Genomic DNA, 20,324 nt, shown 5'->3' with positions numbered 1-20,324 from the left:
CTGGAAAACTGGCAGTTTGGTCCACAATAAGGTCCATGAATGTTTAGCAGTAAAGGTTTGGTAAAATACATCATGGTGCATCCATTGAGTGGAATCGTCTGAGCAATTACAAAATAATGTGTATAGTTTAGTCCTTTTTGTTGTTTAAAAAAATCAGAGTATATACATGTATGCTTGGAAAACTCTGGGAGGATATTCAACAAACTGATCTTAAAGTTATGAATACATTATTGCAGCATTATTTACAATACCCAAAATATGGAAGCAACCTAAGTGTCCATTGATAAATGAATAAAGAAGATGTGGAATATTACTTAGTCATAAAAAAGAATGAGATTTTTGCCATCTATGACAACATGGATGGACCTAGAGGGCATTATGCTTAGTGAAATAATTTAGACAGGGAAAGACAAATACTATATGATTTCACTTATATGTGAAACCTAAAAAACCAACTAAACAAACAAAGTAAACCAGATCCATCAACACAGAGACCAAACTGATGGTTGCCAGAGGTGAGGCAAAATAGGTGAAGGGGAATGGGAGATACACGTTTCTGGTTATGGAGTAAATAAGTCATGGTAATGAAAAGTGCGACATAGGAAATATCATCAATGGTATTGTAATAGTGTTGTATGGTGACAGATGGTAACTACACTTATGAAGGGCATAGCACAATGTATAAAGTTGTTGAGTTACTATGTTGTACATCTGAAACTAATGTAACATTGTGTGTCAACTATGCTTCAAGAAAAAAGAAAGGAATAAATAAGATTATAGAACAAAAAATGTTATGAACATAAACTACTGACTGGTAATATCGATTTCAGTATCTGTAAAAGTTTTTAAAAATTCATGAAAACATTTTGGCACAATTAAAAAAACAAGTTAGAAATTAAGAAAAATAGATTCATGTTTTTCCCTTTCTCTCTGTTCTGGATCTCTTTCTGCTATTTTAATTTTATTTTGTTTATCCTTACTCTTTGCAAAGTGGTACTCGTAGTGTACATAGTGATGATAGTATAGAAAGGAGTTTACAAGATAGAATCCACAAGGAAAAAGAAAAGAGAAAAGTCTACAGTAGATCAGACATTTCAGTAAATTATGGAAACCAGAAGTTGGCTGATGGAGATAATTGACTTGACAGAGTGGAACAGGGGCTAATCAAAAGTGCTTTGAGGAGCCTTGGCACTTACCAGGGAAGGCAGGAGTGAGGTGCAAGCCTGAAGGAGAGTTGCCTGAAAGTTGTTTATAAGGCTCTTGGACACCACTGGGTCCCTTCTTGCCTCTCATACAGCATTGTGCATTCATGCATGTCATACTGACCATACTACCACTAACACAATCCCTCTGTGAAATATGAAGTTTCTTTTCTGGAGAACGGTGTTTATCTTTTGATGGAGAGTTCCTGTAACAGAAGGGCTGATCAGAGACTGGGAAAGAAAGATATTTTTTTTCATGGTAATGCAGTATTTTATTTATTCTGTTCATTAATAACTAATATTTGGGAACATTTATAAGATTAATGGAATTTAAGAGAAGTTCGGCTTTTTTTATATTTCGGTATCAGTTGCTAATAAGAGATAAAGTATTATGTTCAAAATTATTACATCAAAAACTTATAATAAGTGTTTGGTATTAGTCTACATACAATTTAGTTTTTGGCATAAAGTTCTTTGGCTGCAAGAAATAACATGTGGCTCACTTCACTAATAGGATTACCCCTTAATACTGGGATGGCCTCTTCTTGATATTTATTCTGCTGTTGATTTTTAGCATAGTTACCTATGATTATATGAATGGAGTTAAGTGGAGAGGTACTCATCATTCTTATTCCAAATAAGAGTACATAACCGATTACTATAGTAATGAGGTAGATGGGCAATGCAACCGCCCAATATTTTTGAGGCCAGTAGGTTAAGCCTAAGGAGTTTAGCCAAGGTTCAGGAATAAAAGCCCACACAAGATATAGTATGAAGCCAAATTGGGAGCTTAAGAAAAGAACAAAGCCATAAATAGCTCTTTCTGGCAATGGCGATGGTGAGTTTTCCACCATTTTCCCTGTGGCTTTAGACAATCTGTGAGAAAGAAACAGTTATCATCAGTGATCACACCCCTTTGTCACTGGTCTGTTGTAGCCTCATCACTTTGCTATGGGCACTGCCTCTGCATTTTTTTCCCCTAGCCTAAACCACTGCATGCTGCCATCCTGTGCCAAAAAATATGTTTGAAATAGAAACTTCAGTAGAAGGTTGGAAGATAAAGATAAGTAATTCTCCTGGTCCAGGATTTCTGAATCTTGGTGTGACTGACATTTGGGATTGGAAATTCCTAAATGTGGGAAGGCTGTGCAGCCTCCCTGGCCTCTACTCACTAGGTGTCCATGCATGCCTCATTTCCCTGTGATGACAACCAAAAGCATCAGCAGACATTGCCAAATGGCTGGGGTGGGGGAGAATCAACACCTCCCATCCTTGCCCCAATTGAGAACCTCTGCCTTAGACAATAGATAATAGAAAAGATGGGGTGCTTGGGTGGCTTAGTTGGTTAAACATCTGACTCTTGATATCAGCTCAGGTCATTTTTTTTTTTTAAGATTTTATTTATTTTTCATGAGCGACACACACACAGAGAGAGGCAGAGACACAGGCAGAGGGAGAAGCAGGCTCCATGCAGGGAGCCTGACGTGGGACTCCATCCCAGGTCTCCAGGATCTCACCCTGGGCTGAAGGCGGCGCTAAACCTCTGAGCCACCCAGGCTGCCCTCAGCTCAGGTCTTAATCTCAGGGTTGTGAATTCATTCATGCCCGCATTGGGCTCCATGCTGAGTGTGGAGCCTACTTAAATAAAAAAAGAAAAGAAAAGAAAGCTGTAGAGATAATCAGTGAGATAAAAGCACAATAAATCTAGAGAATAATAAAAGTCCCAACCTCCTGCTGAATAGAGTTCACAAAGAACATAGAAAATGAGGAGGAAATTAGCAAAGAAATAATAATAAAAAAAAATCTGCAGGTAAGATTGAAAGCACCCCTGGAGGTCTAGCACAATCAAAGAAAAAAGGCCCGTTCTAAAGCAAAAGGCACATTGTGAAATTTCAGATTATAAAGATAATAGGAAGATTCTAGAAAGAAGAACTGGCTACATACAGAAGAAGGGGAACCAGAAAGACATTAGGCATTTATTTCAGTGGCAACACTAGAAGTAAAAGACAGTGGGGGACAGTGCTTTTAAAATGCTGAGGAAAAATGATCTTTATCTTATCCAAATTATCAATTGAGGATGAGAATTAGGATACAGATATTTTCAGACATGCAAGCACGCTAAAATAGTTTATCTTCTATACACATTCTCCAAGTCAACTACTGAAATCTGTGCTTCAGCAAAATAAGAGTGTGAACTTCCAATGTTTGAGCATTGAAGATATTATTGATGGGTGTTTGATATGTTGAAGCATCTGGATAAAATTTGGGTCAGATACATTAAAAATAAGTGAAAAAGAAAAGCAATTATTAACTCCAGGGAGACCAGGAGATTTTCAAGAGAAGCACCATTATGGCAGCTTCCTAGATTCAGTAGTGTACTGTATTTATGTTGACAGAATGATCAAAACACAAATTATTGATTTGAATAAAAGTTGTGACATAGCTGTGTGAGAAGGGTAAGGGCAAAGTGGTGGTGGTGGTATGCATAAAAGAGCTATATCCTCAAAATTCCATGACAAGAAGTCAATAAATAATGTCTAAAAATGGAAGCAGGAAACATTGATATAAGCATATTGTTTAGGAAATGAACACCTGGTAGGGTTATGTGGAGCATGGGGTGGAACTGGTGGGAGGAAATTGGTTAAGGGGCTGATGGGACTCAAGTGTTTTTGTTATAAGCCTTTATGAACTATTTGAGTATTCACTTATATGTATTACTTTCATTAAAAATGCACACAAAAGCAATACATACACATTATAGGAAAAAGTTACATAAGATAAGCAAAAACCCCACAAAAGACATAAGGATCTTACCCACCCAGAGATAACCATTGGTAATATCCTGAAATATTTTTTCTTGAAAAATTCTGAAAAACAAATGAAAGGACTTTTAAATACTTTAAAAACTCACAAATTTTTGATACATGAAAACTATCAATACTAATTTAAAAAGTAGTGCGTGGGGTTATTCATTTTTAACTAACTCAATCTTTCTGATCAAAATGCTTGCTATTATTTTGGTTATATCTTCTCTAACAAGAGGGTGGAGAATTGAGGCAGTTTTCCAAAATACTTCTGCCTTAATTATCTTGTTATTTTAGGAAGAAACAGCGTTTGGTCTCAGTTTTTCTAAACAATTGCCTCCATTTAGTAGTTTAGGAATTTTTTAAAACAAATTCATCAGGAAAATTTATCTTCAACAAATGGCATTGGGAAAACTGCACAGCTACATGCAAAAGAATGAAACTGGACCATTTTCTTATACTATACAAATATAAGCTCAAAATGGATGAAAGACCTAAAGGTGAGACCTGAAACCATAAAAATCCTAGAAGAATACACAGGCTGTGATTTCTCTGATATCGGTCATAGCAACATTTTTCTAGATATGTCTCCTAAGGCAAGGAAAACAAAAGCAAAAGTAAACTACTGGGACTACATCAAAATAAAAAGCTCTGCACAGCAAAGGAAACAGTCAACAAAACTAAAAGACAACCCACTGAATGGGAGAAAATATTTGCAAATGACATACCCAATAAAGGGTTAGTGTCCAAAATATATAAAGAACTTAATCATATCAATACCAAAAAAAAAATCCATTAAAAAATGGGATGAAGATATGAATAGACATTTCTCCACAGAAGACATAAAAATGGCCAACAGGCACATGAAAAGATGCTCAACAGCACTTATCAGAGAAATGCAAATCAAAACCACAGTGAGGTATGGCCTCACACCTGTCAGATGGCTAATATCAAAAACACAAGAAACAACAAGTACTGGCAAGGATGTGGAGAAAAAGGAACCTTTTTACACTGTTGGTCAGAATGCAAGACTGGTGCAGCCACTGTGGAAAATAGTATGGAGTTGCCTCGAAAAATTAAAAATAGAATTACCATATGATCTACTAATTGCACTATTGGATATTTACCCACAGAGTACAAAAACACTAATTTGAAAGGATATATGCACCCTTATGTTTATTGCAACATTATTTACAATAGCCAAAGTATGGAAGCAACCTAGGTGTCGGATAGATGAATGGATAAAGGAGATATAGTGTGTGTATGTATATGTGTGTAAAGATGGGTAAAATAGGTGAGGGGGATTAAGAGTACACCTATGATGAGCAATGAGAATATATAATTATTGAAGCACTATGTTGCTCACCTGAAACCAATATAACACTGCATGTTAATCATGGAATTAAAAAAGAAAAACCAAGACACACAGGCAGTAACAAGAATACATTACTTAGAGAGTAACAAATAAAATAAACCCTATTTCTTTACATAGTAACAAATACAATAAACCATATTTCTTGTCTAGAGTGTATGCAGAAAAAAAAATTGGGGGAGGGGATTTGCCTTAAAGGAATTTTTGTATTTTTTTTCTCTTTTTAAGGAAAGATAATTTCATTTCTCTGAACTATTTCAAGACCAAAAGTTTAAGAAGTGCAGGTCAGCTTTGATACCTCACAGTTAAGAAGGAGAAAAACTTAAGATAGTAAATAACAGACTTTGGGGCAACTGTCCTTGGAAGGAGAGCATTGGTAAAACACAGTTAAGACTTAAATGTGAATAATGAAATGAATATTTTTAAAGAAATTAAGCTGCATTACAGTTTTGATGAAAAATATGCAGTTGATATAGTTTTCTACCTCCTAAGGTCATTGTGTTTTGATTAGTTTAAAAGTTTCAAAATTCAACTAATGTTTACTGAATTCCTTTCCTTATCTGAGGCCTTGTCCTTGATGTATTCACTGACATGCTCTGTGTAATCTCACAACAATCCTGCAGATTTGATGGTGCATTTGTAGAGGCCTAACAAGAAGGAATATAGTGGGACATAGAGTATAGAGTGGATTTTTGTGGGTTTACTTGGCTTTGGCTACTGCTTTGGGTGTTAGAAAATATGCATATTAAACATAATGATGGTGCATTTATCAGAAAAAAACAGAGCAACTATCAGCCACTGCAGACAAACACAGGGGAGGGTCTGGAGGAGGTATCTAGAGGCAGAGTCTGGAGATGACAGGTGCAATCTGTGTATGTAGCGCTGCCCCCACAGATGTACACACACAACCAACCACAGAGTGAGCTTATAGCCCCATGAATATATAAAGCATATGTGGGGCAACCCAAGTTGTCAAGGACTGTGTGAAGCAAATATGATGGGACAGGTTGTGGTCAAAGGCCACTATTGCCCTAGTACTTCCTGAGAGTCTTGGGGAGAAAAAGAAGACATGGGCTGGGGGCTGCAGGATCTTCCACCCTGCTTGATTGCCAGCAGGCCGCTGCCTCTATAGGGTAGAACAGGCTTTGTCTTTTTCTTTTCTTTTCTTTTCTTTTCTTTTCTTTTCTTTTCTTTTCTTTTCTTTTCTTTTTTCTTTCTTTTCTTTCTTTTTTTCTTTCTTTCCTTCCTTCCTTCCTTCCCTTCTTCCTTCTTTCTTTCTTTCTTTTTTTTGGCTTTGCCTTTCTAGGTCAGTCAGAGGTACATTTGCCAAGATTGGGGGTCTGCAGAGGTAATTATGAATTATCCCCATTTTATAGATGAGGAAATTGAGCCTCAGTGAGATTAGTTTAGCTAATGTGTATGTGTGTGCATGTAAATATTAGGTAAAACATATTAACTGTATTGATAGACATTTCTTACAAATAACTTCCCTACATTATTAAGAGTAGTGCTTACTAATTAACATTAGAACTCCTCTCTTTCCAAAAAGAAGTATTTATGATTACTTTTCGCAAATTCTAACAGCCCAAATATACTTCTTCATTATTTTATTGTATTCAAAAAATTCCATCCTGTTGATCGAGAATATTTGAAGGTTTTTGAGGCTGTATATAGCAGGTCAGAGAGCTGCTATTGAACGGCAGACTTTCAATTGCGCTGGGCAACTTGGAATTCTGTGCCAGCACCAAAAACTGAGATCCTCCATCCCCGCCCGGACAGCAGCGGGGCTCCAGGTGTTGGGTGTAGGTGGAGTGCTAGGGCACTCTCTGGGGTGGTTTTCAGGGGTTCGGGAGGAGGCGGCTCGGAGGGAGGACGAGCCTCTTCCACACACGCCCCCTACCCAGCTGGGATGCACCTGCAACCCCAGCAAGAACTGGGCGGACTCGGCTCTGGCCAAGTCAGACGTGGCACGGAAAATCTGCAGCTGGCCTTTTCCTGTCCTCTCGCTTATAAATATAATATAAACTCATAACCTGAAAAGAGTCTCCATTACGTGGTGAGCCCAGGTCCTGCCCGCTGCGGAACAGGGCCCGGACCGTCCTCACCTGCTCGTCTGGCTCGCGCTGTGGGAAGCGGGGGAGCCGCACGCCCGGTCCCCGGCGAGGTGTGCTCGCCTCGGGCGTTCCCGGCTCTGCGCCTCCGGGACCGAGCGCTGCCCTCGGAGGTCGGCCCCCGCAGCCGGCCCGGGCCCCGCCCACCTTGGCCGCGGGTCGCAGCCGCCGCGAGCGGAGCCGGAGCCGGAGCCGGAGCCGGAGCCGGAGCGGGAGCGGGAGCCGAGCCGGAGCCCGGGCGGCCGCGGCCCCTTTAAGGAGCCGCCGTGCGGAAACCCGAGCCCGCAGTCCGGGCGGGCGCGGCGGCCGCGGCGGTAGCTGTGGTCTCGGGCTGCTCCCCGGCCCGCCGAGCAGCTCGCGGGGGCTCGGGCCGGAGGACCAGGCTTCGGCGGCGCCCGTCGCTCTCCCGGCCGGTGCACCGCGCCCGCGCGCCAGGCGCCCCGGACCCGGCACAGGGCACAGGTGACGCCGTTTGGAGGGGCTCGGGGCCGAGGGCGGGCTCGCTGCGCCCCGCGCTCCCCCGCGCTCCCCCGCGCTCCCCCGCGCAGCCCCGCGGCCAGGGGCGCCGCGGCTTCCCGTCCCGGCCTAGCGCGGCCGCCGGCTGGGGCGCGCGGAGCCGGGTGGGCGCCCCGCGAGGGCGGCGGGGGCGCGGGTGCAGCAGGTGTGCGGCCGCGCAGCATCCTCGGGCCCGCGCCCCGCGGTGTCGGCCGGGGGGCGGGCGCGGGGGCGCGGGGGCGCGGGGGCCTTCTCGCCGGAGGCCGGGGCACCGCCGGGTGCACCGAGTGGGTGAGTCTCCCCCCTCGCACCTCCCCCCAACTACAGAAAACAACACGCTCTTATTCACCCTGGTCGTCTCAAGTGGGTCCCATTTTCAGTCGCCTCATGCTGAAGAGTCTACTGGGAAAGATCCTGGGCTCTATTCACAGCACCACTGTGGCAGCCCCGGTGAGTGATTACACTGAAAGCCTCGGTTTACCCCGCCGGGAAATGGGATCCAGCATGCCAGCATTTTCCTACAGCCCCAAGAGTGTGGGGGAACCTCCGGGAAAGTGCTTAGAATTGTCGAAGTTCCTTAAAGGGTCACTGTTGCGGACCAGGAGTTTTTTGTTTTTGTTTTTGTTTTTTTTCCCCCTCAGTGGTCCACATGTGAGTGTTAATGCAGCTCACATACTTACGTGAGACTACAGATTGTTCCTAAGGAGTGATCTTTGACAATGTTTAAATGAATCTGATACCAGTTTGGGGACAAGAGGGGAGAGTTTGTGTGGATGTTAGGAGTTGATGCGTGAAGCAGGAAAAAAAGCTGTCATTTTAGTGAAATCTTCACTCAGTCATAAATGGAGTTGAGAAAAATCGATCTGGGATTGTGTGTGTGTTGAGAGATAACTGCTGTGTGAGCAATGGGATAGGTTGGAATGCAACTTCATCTTTATGTAGCCAGTTAAGGTTAAATGACCGAAAACCTCCATTCCCTTCTAAGTGTGAAGTAGAGGTTTTTTCCCCCTTGTTAATCGTTTCATTTAATTGTAGGGATGAAACTAAATTAGACAAGTGGACTCCTGCCATGCTAGAAAATTAGAAAGAATGGCTCCAGGAACACTGACTTACTCCGACCCCCCCCCCCCCCCATGCCATCAGATGACCCAGAGAATATATTTACAGAGCGCATCTTTTCTTCCTACCCCTGCGACTCCTTTTGCCACAATACCCCCGTCCAGTGTTGGAATCCTTACTGTGTGATCTTGTACAAATTTCACCTGTCTAGAGCCGGACATCTGGCATCCAGCTGCTCAGTCCGTCGTAATTGTGTACACGATGAGCTTTCTGTTCCTATCACTTTAACTGTAAGCCTCTTTGCGGGAAGGTTAAATGGCTCTTCCAAGCTAAAGCTGAGTACTTGGAGGTGCCTAGGAATGGTGGGGGTCAAGGGCTGAAGCTAACCGGAAGAAGCTGGGTCTTCTCAATACACCCTGGAGTACGGACGGACGCTAGAGTCAGCCTATCTTTTCCTTCCTTCTCTGAAATCACCAATGGAGAGAGATTCATTTGTTTACCAAGGTAAACAGAGGCCTGACTCAGTGCTGATGAAGAGCATTCCCACCAAAGGACTAGGGAGGAGGACTTGGTGTAGTTGGGTGTGGGGTGGGGGAATGGAGGGCCTGCCTGGTAGTCCGGCAACCAGAGAGGTAGTGAAGGAGCCCCCAGGTTCCCAACTCAGAAGTGAGAAAGGGGATGGGTTACAGAAAGGGACCAGCGATGGAACTTCCTGGCAAATTCTGGAAAGTGCCCTAGGTGTTACTTCCCTTTCTCTTTCCCTCTGAGCAAGTTTCTTGCCCTTCTGAGTCAAGTGCAGCTCTTTCCTCCCCTAGTGCTCTGCAAGGGGACTACCCTAGGTTTATGTTCCACCAGCAAAGCTGGCATTCCAAGTATGAGAGGAAACTGAGCAGGTTTCGTAAGAAACCTTCAGACCTCAGTGTCTCCTTGTCCTCTTCTTCTCAACTTAGTGTTCCATGTCCTACAGATTTGGCTTTGATATCTCTTGGAAGGTTAAAAAGCAGGGTAGTCATTTTGGCTGAAAAAAGTAAACTGAACAGTCTACAGGAAGATACACAAAACTAGTTTTCCTATGGAGGAAGATAATGAATGGTCTGGGGGAGAATTGTGGGCAGTTGGACAAGGAAAGGCAGGGGCGGGGAGTGGTGGAGTTGTGCTGGACAGCTTGTGCCCTCGTCCTTGAGAGAGGAAAGATGCCACCACACAGGGAGAGCCACCTTGCTGTGCTTCCCCTCCTTCCATTTGCCTTGCAAGAGGAAGAAGATGGCAGTATGGAGGTGGAGTAACCATCTGTTCTCAAGGATGGGGACCACTGGAGATGAGCTATATTCACCTGGCATTGGTCTCAGGCACTCAATGTATTACACCCGAGAACACATTACATCAGGAAAGCGAGGTTAATTTTGTAAGAAAACCTAAGGTATTGTGAGAGTGACTTTGGTGGTGTTTCTTTCTTTCTTTCTTTCTTTCTTTCTTTCTTTCTTTCTTTCTTTCTTTCTTTCTTTTCTTTCTTTTTTTTTTTTTATCTTGTTGGAGATGAAAGGTAGCACACAAAGAAATGGAGTCCTGCTGCTCAGAGGTTTGTTATTCATAGTGAGACAGTTGGATGTTCTGCAAGCAGATCCCAGACCTGAAAAGAAGGCAGGAATAGCAAGGGAGTTTTGTTTTGTTTTGTTTTTTTTCCTCAGAACATTGGTCTGTTCAAGGAGAAGGCGATCCTTTGGATACATGAGAAGGAGCTTGTGAATCATTGTAAAAGGCCAAGGTTTGTGAAAACAGCGGGTGAAGAAGACAGCTGGAAGTCTGTTCAGAGCTTGAGCTAGCATGAGGGAAGGGAGTTTGTCGAGCAGTGGGATGGATAGCAAGGGGGTAGTCTGACTACAGGGATAAAGGCTGTCTAAAGCAGTGTTTCAGAGTTTTCGGATTACAACACAGTACAAAATGGGTTTTTGGACCACAACCCAGGATGTAAGTAAGTGTATGTGAGTCTGAAACCAGTTTCATGAAATGATACATACCCTTACCCTGCATAGCATTCTGTTTTCTGTTTCTCTTTCTATGCTTTCTGTTCCTATTCAGTTCTGAAAAACTCATCATCCGTTAGTGGATCAGAGTCCACTGCTTAGAGATGTTTGCCTAATGTTTGGATAAGCAGGTTGCATTGGGGTTGGAGATGCTCGAGGGGAGCATAGAATTGATAGGGAAATCTGGACCTCTGTTGGTGGAGACAGGAGGAAGTGTGGGAACTCATCTGGTGTCTCATAGCAGGACTCATATTAGTGAAGGCAGCAGGATGGACAGGTGCAGAGGGGAACTTCCTACTGGTTCTATCCACATCAAAGCAAAATAGTTGGTTTTGAGGGAAAAGGAAGCATGGAAGGAGTAAACTTGGATCTTTAGGGTTTAGGGCAGATTTTTTTTCTGTAGGTTGAGAGGACAAATGGATCCAGAACAAATTGCCTGGTGGATTTAGGCCACGTCCACTTTCATCAGCTGGATAGGGACCAGAGGGGCTCATAGTCTGATATGTGGGCTCATAACTCCCCTTTCAGCTTTGAGAAGTTCTTACAAAAGTGGATGAGATGTGTTATTTCAAAATCCCATGTGCTGATGAAACTCATTAGGAAATTAGCTGCCTTACAGAGAATCGGAAAAATATTCTCATTACCTTGTGTAAAGGGGTTAGATTATCAAAACTTCCTTAGATGTCTATTTCAAGATCTACAGTCAAACTGGAATCCTTATTCATAGTCTTTGGGATTGCCAAATAAGCTTGGAGTAATAGGTGAGGCAGCATGCAGCATCCGTAAGCTAATTTCCAGTAACTGGGTCCTGGGGTTTGATAATCAAGGGCAGAGTTTATCTGTGTGCCTTTGATTGCCTTTTCCTAACAACAAACACCTGACTCCTACACCTGGAACCCTCACCAGTAGGGCAAGTACCACAAAGGGTGGAAGGCCGCATGCACAGGTGTCAGAGTTCACTGGAGGTGCTTGTGTACTTGCTTGCCTGTGTCATACGCATTCTGAACTCGTTAGATCCTCCCTTTGACCCATCCTTGCTTTGTTTGATTTTCTTTCCTTAGGGGATATGTTTTCAGCATTTCACATTCCTTCTCCTCAGCTGTCTGGTATAGATCTAGTGCTTTCTCTGATGTAATCTCTGAGCTCTGGACTTGCTGGTGTCCACCTGACTGTTCCCATAGAATCCCGTGTGGGGATCCTGGCCTGTGCTGTGCTGGTGTCCACCGTATCCTGCCATGGCCAACCTAGAAATAACCATTCATTGATGGGTTTATACATTGGTTTTGATTTAATTTTTACATTTTGGGGACATGGAAAATCTGTCTTGGTCAAGTTAATTTAGTTTTCTCCAAATAGGCTTACAAAAACCTTTCAAAAGTACACTTTGAAGGCATAGAAAACTTCTCCCTATTTGATATGTATTTACCTAGTGGAATGGGGGAAGAAGGAATTTTCATCTTGTGGAAAAATCAGAACAATTAAACCTTCCCTGTTTACAAAGCATTAACGTTTTAGGGACAGAATTCCCCAAACTAGTCTTGTTCAATTAACATGTTTTGCTCTAGTACATGTGAGAACATTGAGACAATTAAGAATTTAAATTTTTTATGATTTATTATGTGCTATTTTCAGGACTTGCAAAGACTATAGCTGTGTTCTGACTGAGAAAGATTCTTTTGCCTTTTCGTATTTTAAAAACCTGTATGAATGTCACTAAACCAATTTCTTACGTGCTTTGTGGAGGAATCCAGGGCAAGATAAAGGCTCTAAAGGTAGGAGGCCAAGTTGCCCATAAGGAAGGCAGAGCCTGGGAGCAAAGGCAGCTTGTTTGGAGTATCCCAGCTTAGTATCTCCCAACCAAACCCTTGAGACATTAGACAATTTGAGGATTTGAGAATGCTTTATAATCTCAAGTTGCTAAATGTTTTCTTTAGTGGTTTTTTTTTTAATTACAAAAGTGAAACTTGCTTGTTACAAATAACAAAAACCATGAAAATAATCAATACAGAAGAGAATGACAGTTCACTTCTTCCCCTTTCTCCAGCTCCAATTTCCCCTGATTTCACTCCCGAATACAGCCAGTTAGCAGTTTGGGGGTATAGCCTTTCTTCTCTATAAATGCCAAAATACTCAGGTATTTATGAAAAATGTATTATTTTACTGCCTGCTTTTTTTTTTCACCCTATAGTGTGTGATAGGTGAATGAATGCCTTTCTGTATCATCTTGTTTATTTAAATGTCTGTATAACCTTTGCTAGTGTGGCTGCACCAGTATATTTAATCATTTCCCTATCATTGGCCCTGAGAGTTGTTTCTAATGCTGTTGTAGACACCCCTGTACATGCATCCATTGACACATTCCTGTTTTAAGGATAAAAGATAAAATCATTGGTATACTGCTTATTTTGTAATTCATTTAACACAGTGGTATCAAAATTTATATATTCTGTACATTTAATTCCCCAAATATTCATTCAGGGGTAAAAGCACTAGACACTATAAGGATTTCATAGTGGGGCAGTGCACAGCCCTTCCTTACAAGAACTCACCATCTGGCATAGGGGAATTAGGCATACACACTGATTATAATATCTTTAGTTTTATTTATACCCATCCTTATTCCAAAAGTGATTCGGGATGGTTTACAAAGATGCATATGATAGGACAAGATGCAGTAAATTTCAGATGAGAGTGAAAAATAAACCAAAGGAAAATAAGATGGAGTTATGAGGGAGGTTAGTTAGTGTACTTTGAAGTTTTGTCTGTAAACTTTCCAGCAGCCTAAGAGGAGAGGTAAACAGTCCACAACAAGGTTCAAGGTTTCTAGAAGAGAAATCAAATTGGAGAAATCCATCTATTCCTGATTCTAGGAGGTGAGAGAAATTTCCCCCTTTGGATTTTCAGCCAGAAAACATTGCATTTGCGATGGCCAGGATTCCCAACAACATCCCCAGTGTTGTACAGTAAAACCTAGTGACCTTGCCTTGTGATGCCATTTCATACCATGTTCCTTACTGTTCATCAGGGGTATCATGCCTTGGCACTCCTCCGTGAAGGGCCATTAGAGTGAGAGGTAAGATCATGGGCTTAATCCAGAGAGAGCTTTAAGAGGACAGATTAAAACAGCAATCTGGTATTGTTCTCAGGCAATTTTTTCCTATAAGGTAGTACAGATTATATAATTTTTGTAGAATATTATGAGTAGAACCCACTTGCCCAGGATTTCTAGGCTTGCAACTTACACAGCAAGAAGTGAGGGTGTTTACTTATTTATTTTTAAAGTTTTTATTTGAATTCCAGTTAACATACAGTGTAATATTAGTTTCAGGTGTACAATATAGTGATTCAGCACTTCCATACACCACCCTGCACTTATCATGATGAGTGCACTCCTCAATCCTCCATCATCTATTTCAGCCACCTCTAAGAAGTGAGGATGTTTAAACAGCATTAATGTATCAGAACTATAGCAATGAATGAAATATTTTCCTCTTAAAAACATACATGCACAAATCTGTAGTTGGTCCGTGTAGGAAGGATGGTACATGTTCACACTGAGAAGGGCTCAGGGTCACCATTCCAAGAAATCTCGAGAGCGTGTTCCAGCTCTCAGTTATTACTAAGTTGTAGCATGTGAGAGTGTTTGCAGGACTCCAAGATCTACAGGTCAGTGCAGTGTGACCTTGTTTTGTGAAGCTGGGAAAGTTCAAGTCTCATGAACCTTGAGTCTATGCTTCCATGATCACATTCACTCAAGTCTTAACTCAGAATATTGTCCCAGAACAGTTCTTTATTACCCAGCCTATGGGTTAAGCTAAGGTACTTATATAGGACTTAGCCTGAATTTAAACATGAGATTGTAGTAAATGTTAACCTTGAGGTCATCCGAAGCTACATGTGATTGTTTTGTACATCACCTCATGGCCTGAGAAATGGTTCAGGGAAACATGTCACTGTGTTCAGATTTTTTTGGCTGCCTGACAAGTGTCAAACTAGATGTCATGAGGCTGGTGAATATCCTGTTTATTGGGAAACAGTGCCGTTGGGCAAAGGCAATCTTACGGGAAGACGGGAGATGTCAGAAGAGAAGAGAAACCACTCTCAATGTACCTTGGTAGGGTTTTAAGTGGCCTTTAGGGAACAATATGAAAGGCCACGTAGAGAGTTTAAAAACTCTGGCTTCTTCTTATTTAAGCCACCATATCCCCCAATCAGATCAGAGGTGTAGACAAGCTGCAGGGCCCCTAGGCCATAGGTTAAAAGGAGGGGGAAATGATCACATTGCTTTAAATCCTGAATATCCTATCCCTCTGTGACTTGGTACCTACCATTTGAGACATGGGTGTAACATTTTTTGCTTAGGAAAAGGTGGTGATAACAGGTGCTATCCTTTATTGAGTGGTGTTTTGATGTACTCCTGAATAACCACCCCCAAACCTAGTGGCTTAAAACAGTGATTTATTCTTTCTCATGATTCTGTGGGTGGCTGGGCAGTTACTCTGCTGGTTATAGGCTCATATATATGGCTGCATTCAGCTGGAGGGTCCACTGGGCAGGCAGATCGGAGGAGGCTTACCAGTGTGGCACAGGTGGCTTGTATTGAGTGCTGTCTGTCAGCGGGGTGTCTCAGTTCTGCAGATGGTCTCTCATGCTCCAGTAGACTAGACCAGTTTCTTTATGTGGCAAGTTTAGAGCAATGCTCAAGAGAGCAAAAGGCGGATGCTCAAAGAGGTGCTTTGAGGCTTACTGAGGCCCTGGGATCCTCACAGCCTCTCTTCTACTCATTGTTTGTCATCAGGAGGCAAGGCCAGCTCAGATTCATGGGTGACAGGAGTGGTGATGTCACACTGCCAAGGAATTATCACAAGTGGCTACATGTGCCAAACACTGTGCTTGATGTACTTAATCCATCTCACTCAAACCAGACAACAGTCTTGCAATGTTTGCATTCTTATCCCTTTCCATAGGACTTGCAAGTCAGAAAGGTTACATTTTTCTTGCCCATGGCCTCTGGGAGTAGGATTTGATTTTAGGTCTCTCTTGAATTGAATGGAATGTATTTTAAGACTCAACAGGTGAGAGAATTTTGCTAAATTGTTCTTCAGCTCCTTTGCCCCATTAGTACTTTTTATGGCTCCTGTGGGGAGTAGGCAAAAAGAGAGAAAATGGAAGATAGGCGGGCTTTGTCCTGCCTCAGCCACTTCTCTGCATCCCAAGGACACTCTCAGGGGTAATCCGATTGACAATTTGAAGGTGAGAAGGACCTCCCTGTTTCCTTAGGTTCTGATTTCCCAGCTGGCTTGGCAGTGATTCCTTTAGAAGAGGAACAAAACATATTTGGAAAAATCTTGCTCTGTCCAGCTTTTCCTTGATTTCACAGTGTTGGCAGAAAGCCAAGAGATGTCCCAAGCCAAGAGGCTCCCTTCCAGGAAGAGAATTGCAGGGAAATAAGGACATTGGATGTTGTGTAGAAGTTGGCTGCAGAACATCAGTCCTCTTCCCAAGTCCCCCAGGTGACACAGTGCCACCTGGTCCCTGCTTTAGCTGTTGGGCTCCTCATACACTAACCTCTTCTAAGGCTTGGGGACTGTGTTGTACTTGAAATCTTGAGTTTCTTAAGGATGGGCCCTCTAATTGTACATGCTTCTAACCCCCTTATTATTTGTGTCAAGTGCTATTTTTGTGCAATCTCCCAATTACTATTGTCTGCTAGCTTAAGACATTCTGGTTTATCCAAAATCCAGTGGCTGTCATTGGATCTCTTAGGTTTGCAAAACAAAAACTTCTTTATAAAAATTTTAAGTGGGGTTAGATGCTAGGAAATGTTTACCAGTTAAACAAAATGTAATCTGTACTCTGAGCCTTAAGGCCCTAGAAAATGGACTGAATTTCTAAGGTGAGAATTCTTCAGTGGATTGGGAATCAGGAACTAGCAGAGCAGTAGGGCGAGCTGGGGAAGGCAGTCTTTTCCTGTCACTCTCCTACAGCCACACTTCTTGTTAGGCATTATAAAAATAAATTCCCAGGGTGCCTGGGTGGTTGGTTGAGTGTCTGTCTTCGGCTCAGGTTATAATCATGGGGTCCTGGGATTGAGTCCTGCACTGGGCTCCCTGTGGGGAGCCTGCTTCTCCCTCTGCCTGTGTCTCTGCCTCTCTCTCTGTATCTCTCTTGAATAAATAAAATCTTTAGGAAAAAAAAATAAAGACAAATCCCATATCAAAGAGTAAGTGCAAAAGGAAATTAAAAAATGTGAATAAGACAAGACTTAAAAAGTTGATACAATATAGGTTAACTGTATTAGATTTCATTTTATTTATTTTCAAGTTAATAGCCAGAACATGTAAAAAGTGTAAGTAAATGTAAGCTAGGAAAATAAGAATGAATGTTTTATTAAAATCCTAATTAAAAGTACCTGTAATAGAAGGGAGACCTGATTAAGTGCTATAGGAAACCAAGGAGAGAAATTATTTCTTGAAACAGCAGGAATTCTCAGAGAGGGGTTAAGGAGCTGGAGGATTATGGAAGTTAGGTTGGCTTTTATGTAGCTGGCTTCCCGTAGACTTTCACACTAGTGCTAATGGTTCTTGAACTTGATGCTCAGAAAAGGAGAAGAGGTGGAATGTTTTCTGCACATAATTTTCCTTTTCTCGTATAGCTTTCAATGTAGAATTAAAATAACAGTAATGCCAATAAAACCCAAAACCTATAACTGTAGTTAATTGAGACCTTTGTATATATTTGATTAGATGTTTAATGGTTTTTACATGAATAAAAAGATAAGAGTGTGTAGTGTGATAGTTATTCTTTACTGAGGGGGGTTTTATTGTCTCTGGTTAATTACTGACATTTCATAAGCATTTAGATAGATAATTGCAGTGTACCACCTATATGAAAATGCAAACAAAACTGAGAATGATTGGGTGAGGTGCAAGTATGCCTTTTTTTGATAGGGTTTTGTTTGGTTTGGCAAATAGCTTCTGTAGACCTGTGTTCATTTCTGAATAGCTTACAGTTTGCAAATAGAAACTTTTAAAACACTTTAACATGTTAGGCCTAGTGACATAGCTAAATCAAGAAGTAAGTACTTCTGTCGTTGATAAGAGAATGAAAATACAATGCAGATTATAATTATTATGAAACCTTTGAACACATACCATTTTTTATAGGGAGTTTGGGATAGAGAAACCATTTATGTTACTGCTATATTCTAAATGTCTGTCTATCCCCCACCCTAAAAATTCATATGTTGAAATCTCAGACTTCCAGCCTCCAGAACTGTGGGCAACAATAAATTTCTGATGTTTATAAGTCACCCGGTCTGTAAGTCACCCGGTCTGTGGTATTTTGTTAGAGCAATACAAATGGACTAAAACACATATTCAGTAATAGTTTACTTTATAATATTTCGTTGGTGCTCTTTACTTTTGGACATTCGAGGTGAGGATCCTTTTGAAGTAAATATGTTTTCATGCTGTAATACGGGGGTTGTCAATTTAGAATATTCTTTTTTTTTTTTCAAATATTCTGACTATACTATAAAATGAGAGACCTGTTGTTGATGAGGTATTAGCAGAATGGAAAGCCCATGTAACTATATGAATGCCTGTTATTAATCATTTTTATTTAATACACATGTATGAGCAGAGGCCTGTATGTGGCAGGCCTGTGTTAGGTATGGGGATGCAGTGGCAAGGGGAAACAAGTTCATGTTTCCCACCTTCATGGGGTTCACATTTCACTAGGGGAAGGAGACATTGATTTAAATTGTAGCTATAACTGACAAAGACAAAGACTATGTGATCTCACTCATGTGGAATCTAAAAATCAGATTAATAACAAGCAAAAAAAAAAAAAAAAGCAGAATCAGACCTATAAATACAGAGAACAAACTGATGGTTGCCAGAGGGGAGGGGTGTGAGTGGGCAAAATGAGTGAAGGGGAGAAGGAGATATGGGCTTTCAGTTATGGAATGAATAAGTCACAGGAATAAAAGGCACAGCATTGGGATATAGTAATGGTATTGTAATAGTGTTGTGTGGTGACAGATGGGAGCTACACTTGTTGTGAGTGTTTCTAACATATAGACTTACTGAATTATTATGTTGTATGCCCAAAACTAATACAACACTGCATGTTAGTATACTAAAAAAATATATATTTTTTTTTAAATTGCAGCTGTAGGGCAGCCTGGGTGGCTCAGCAGTTTAGTGCCACCTTTGGCCCAGGGTGTGATCCTGGAGACCCAGGATCAAGTCCCACATCAGGCTCCCTGCATGGAGTCTGCTTCTCCCTCTGCCCCTCTCTCTCTCTCTCTCTCTCTCTCTCTCTCTCTCTTTTTCTCTGTGTGTGTCTCCCATGAATAAATAAATAAAATCTTTTAAAAATTGCAGCTGTAAAGGGGAAGAACTTGGCACTATGTCTATGAGAGCAGAGAAGACTGACCTGGTGCTGGAGCTTGGGGAAGGCCTCTCTGAGGAAGTGAGGGTTGACTTGAGAGCTGAAGAAGTATGAGAGTTAACCTGGGAGTGGAAGGCAGAGTGGGGGGGTGGGGATAGGTTCTGCAAAGGCCTTCTAAAGGCAGAGAACGTGGCATCTTTAAGGAACAGAAAGGTCACATTAGTTGGAGTGTAGCAAGTGAGGGCAAGTGCCAGTTGAGGCTAGAGAAAGTAGGGTACTCGTAAGAGCACTTGGAAACCATTGTAGGTTTTAAGTTGGGGGTAGGTGAGGATGTGACATAATCAAGGGCAGCTTTGAGTGAAGATTCCCCTGGAGTCCTCCAGTTTGTTTGGAGATAGTTGCCGGTTTACAGATAGTCTAGAAAAGTGATGATCATAGCTAGAGAAAAATGGATATTTTTGAAAGCTCTTTGAGAAATGAAACCCATAGACTTTTTGGATTGGATTATGGGGCATAGTAGGAAGGTCCAGAAAGCAAGTTATTAAGGATGGCTCGTAGGCTCTGGCTGTCAAATCTAGATATACAGATTCACTGAAATGAAGAGCCTAGAAGGGGACTAAGTTTAGGGGTCAAGTCATGAGCTTGGTTTCAGATGCCTTTGAAATCTTACGTGGTACTGACAAGTAGGCAGTGGGCTGTATACATCAAGAGCTCAAAGGGTTTGGGTGGGATATTTCAACTTGAGATTGTTCTGCATGTAAGTGGTTACTGATGTCACAGATATAGGTGAAATCACATAGGAAGCAAGTAGAGAGAAGAGGATCTGGGACTGAGCCTTAGGGAATTCTCTTATTTAGTGA

The 20,324-nt window shown here is 41.8% G+C and overlaps 2 protein-coding genes across 10 annotated transcripts in view; one reads left to right on the top strand and one right to left on the bottom strand.

Moving 5' to 3' along the window:
* The window catches only part of LOC490151 (TLC domain-containing protein 4), a 103,601-nt gene that overhangs the window by 26,129 nt on the left and 57,148 nt on the right, over nt 1–20,324 (top strand). Inside the window, exons 1-2 of one of the 9 annotated variants that reach the window (XM_038541262.1) lie at nt 7,327–7,434; nt 8,312–8,434. The exons of 5 other annotated variants lie outside the window; for them this stretch is intronic. The gene's annotated coding sequence lies outside the window, so the exon portion shown is untranslated. Of the gene's footprint in view, nt 1–7,326; nt 7,435–7,814; nt 7,952–8,311; nt 8,435–10,784; nt 10,809–20,324 lie in introns of those variants that run through there. 3 more of the 9 variants (XM_038541261.1, XM_038541266.1, XM_038541265.1) reach the window with 3 other exon arrangements.
* LOC119872260 (phosphatidylinositol N-acetylglucosaminyltransferase subunit P-like) lies at nt 1,421–2,541 on the bottom strand. The gene has a single exon (XM_038541267.1). It carries the CDS (start codon nt 2,054–2,056, stop codon nt 1,655–1,657), a length of 402 nt encoding a protein of 133 aa, XP_038397195.1. The 5' UTR covers nt 2,057–2,541; the 3' UTR covers nt 1,421–1,654.

The sequence above is a fragment of the Canis lupus genome, chromosome 6 (genome assembly GCF_011100685.1).
Source record: "Canis lupus familiaris isolate Mischka breed German Shepherd chromosome 6, alternate assembly UU_Cfam_GSD_1.0, whole genome shotgun sequence".
In the NCBI taxonomy this organism is placed as follows: Eukaryota; Metazoa; Chordata; class Mammalia; order Carnivora; family Canidae; genus Canis; species Canis lupus.
The sequence above is the reverse complement of the archived record's forward strand: the minus strand, read 5'-3'. Positions and strand labels throughout refer to the sequence as shown.

Excerpts from the sequence above, each read along its gene's own strand:
- LOC119872260 (XM_038541267.1), bottom strand. The coding sequence starts at position 2,056 with ATGGTGGAAAACTCACCATCGCCATTGCCAGAAAGAGCTATTTATGGC.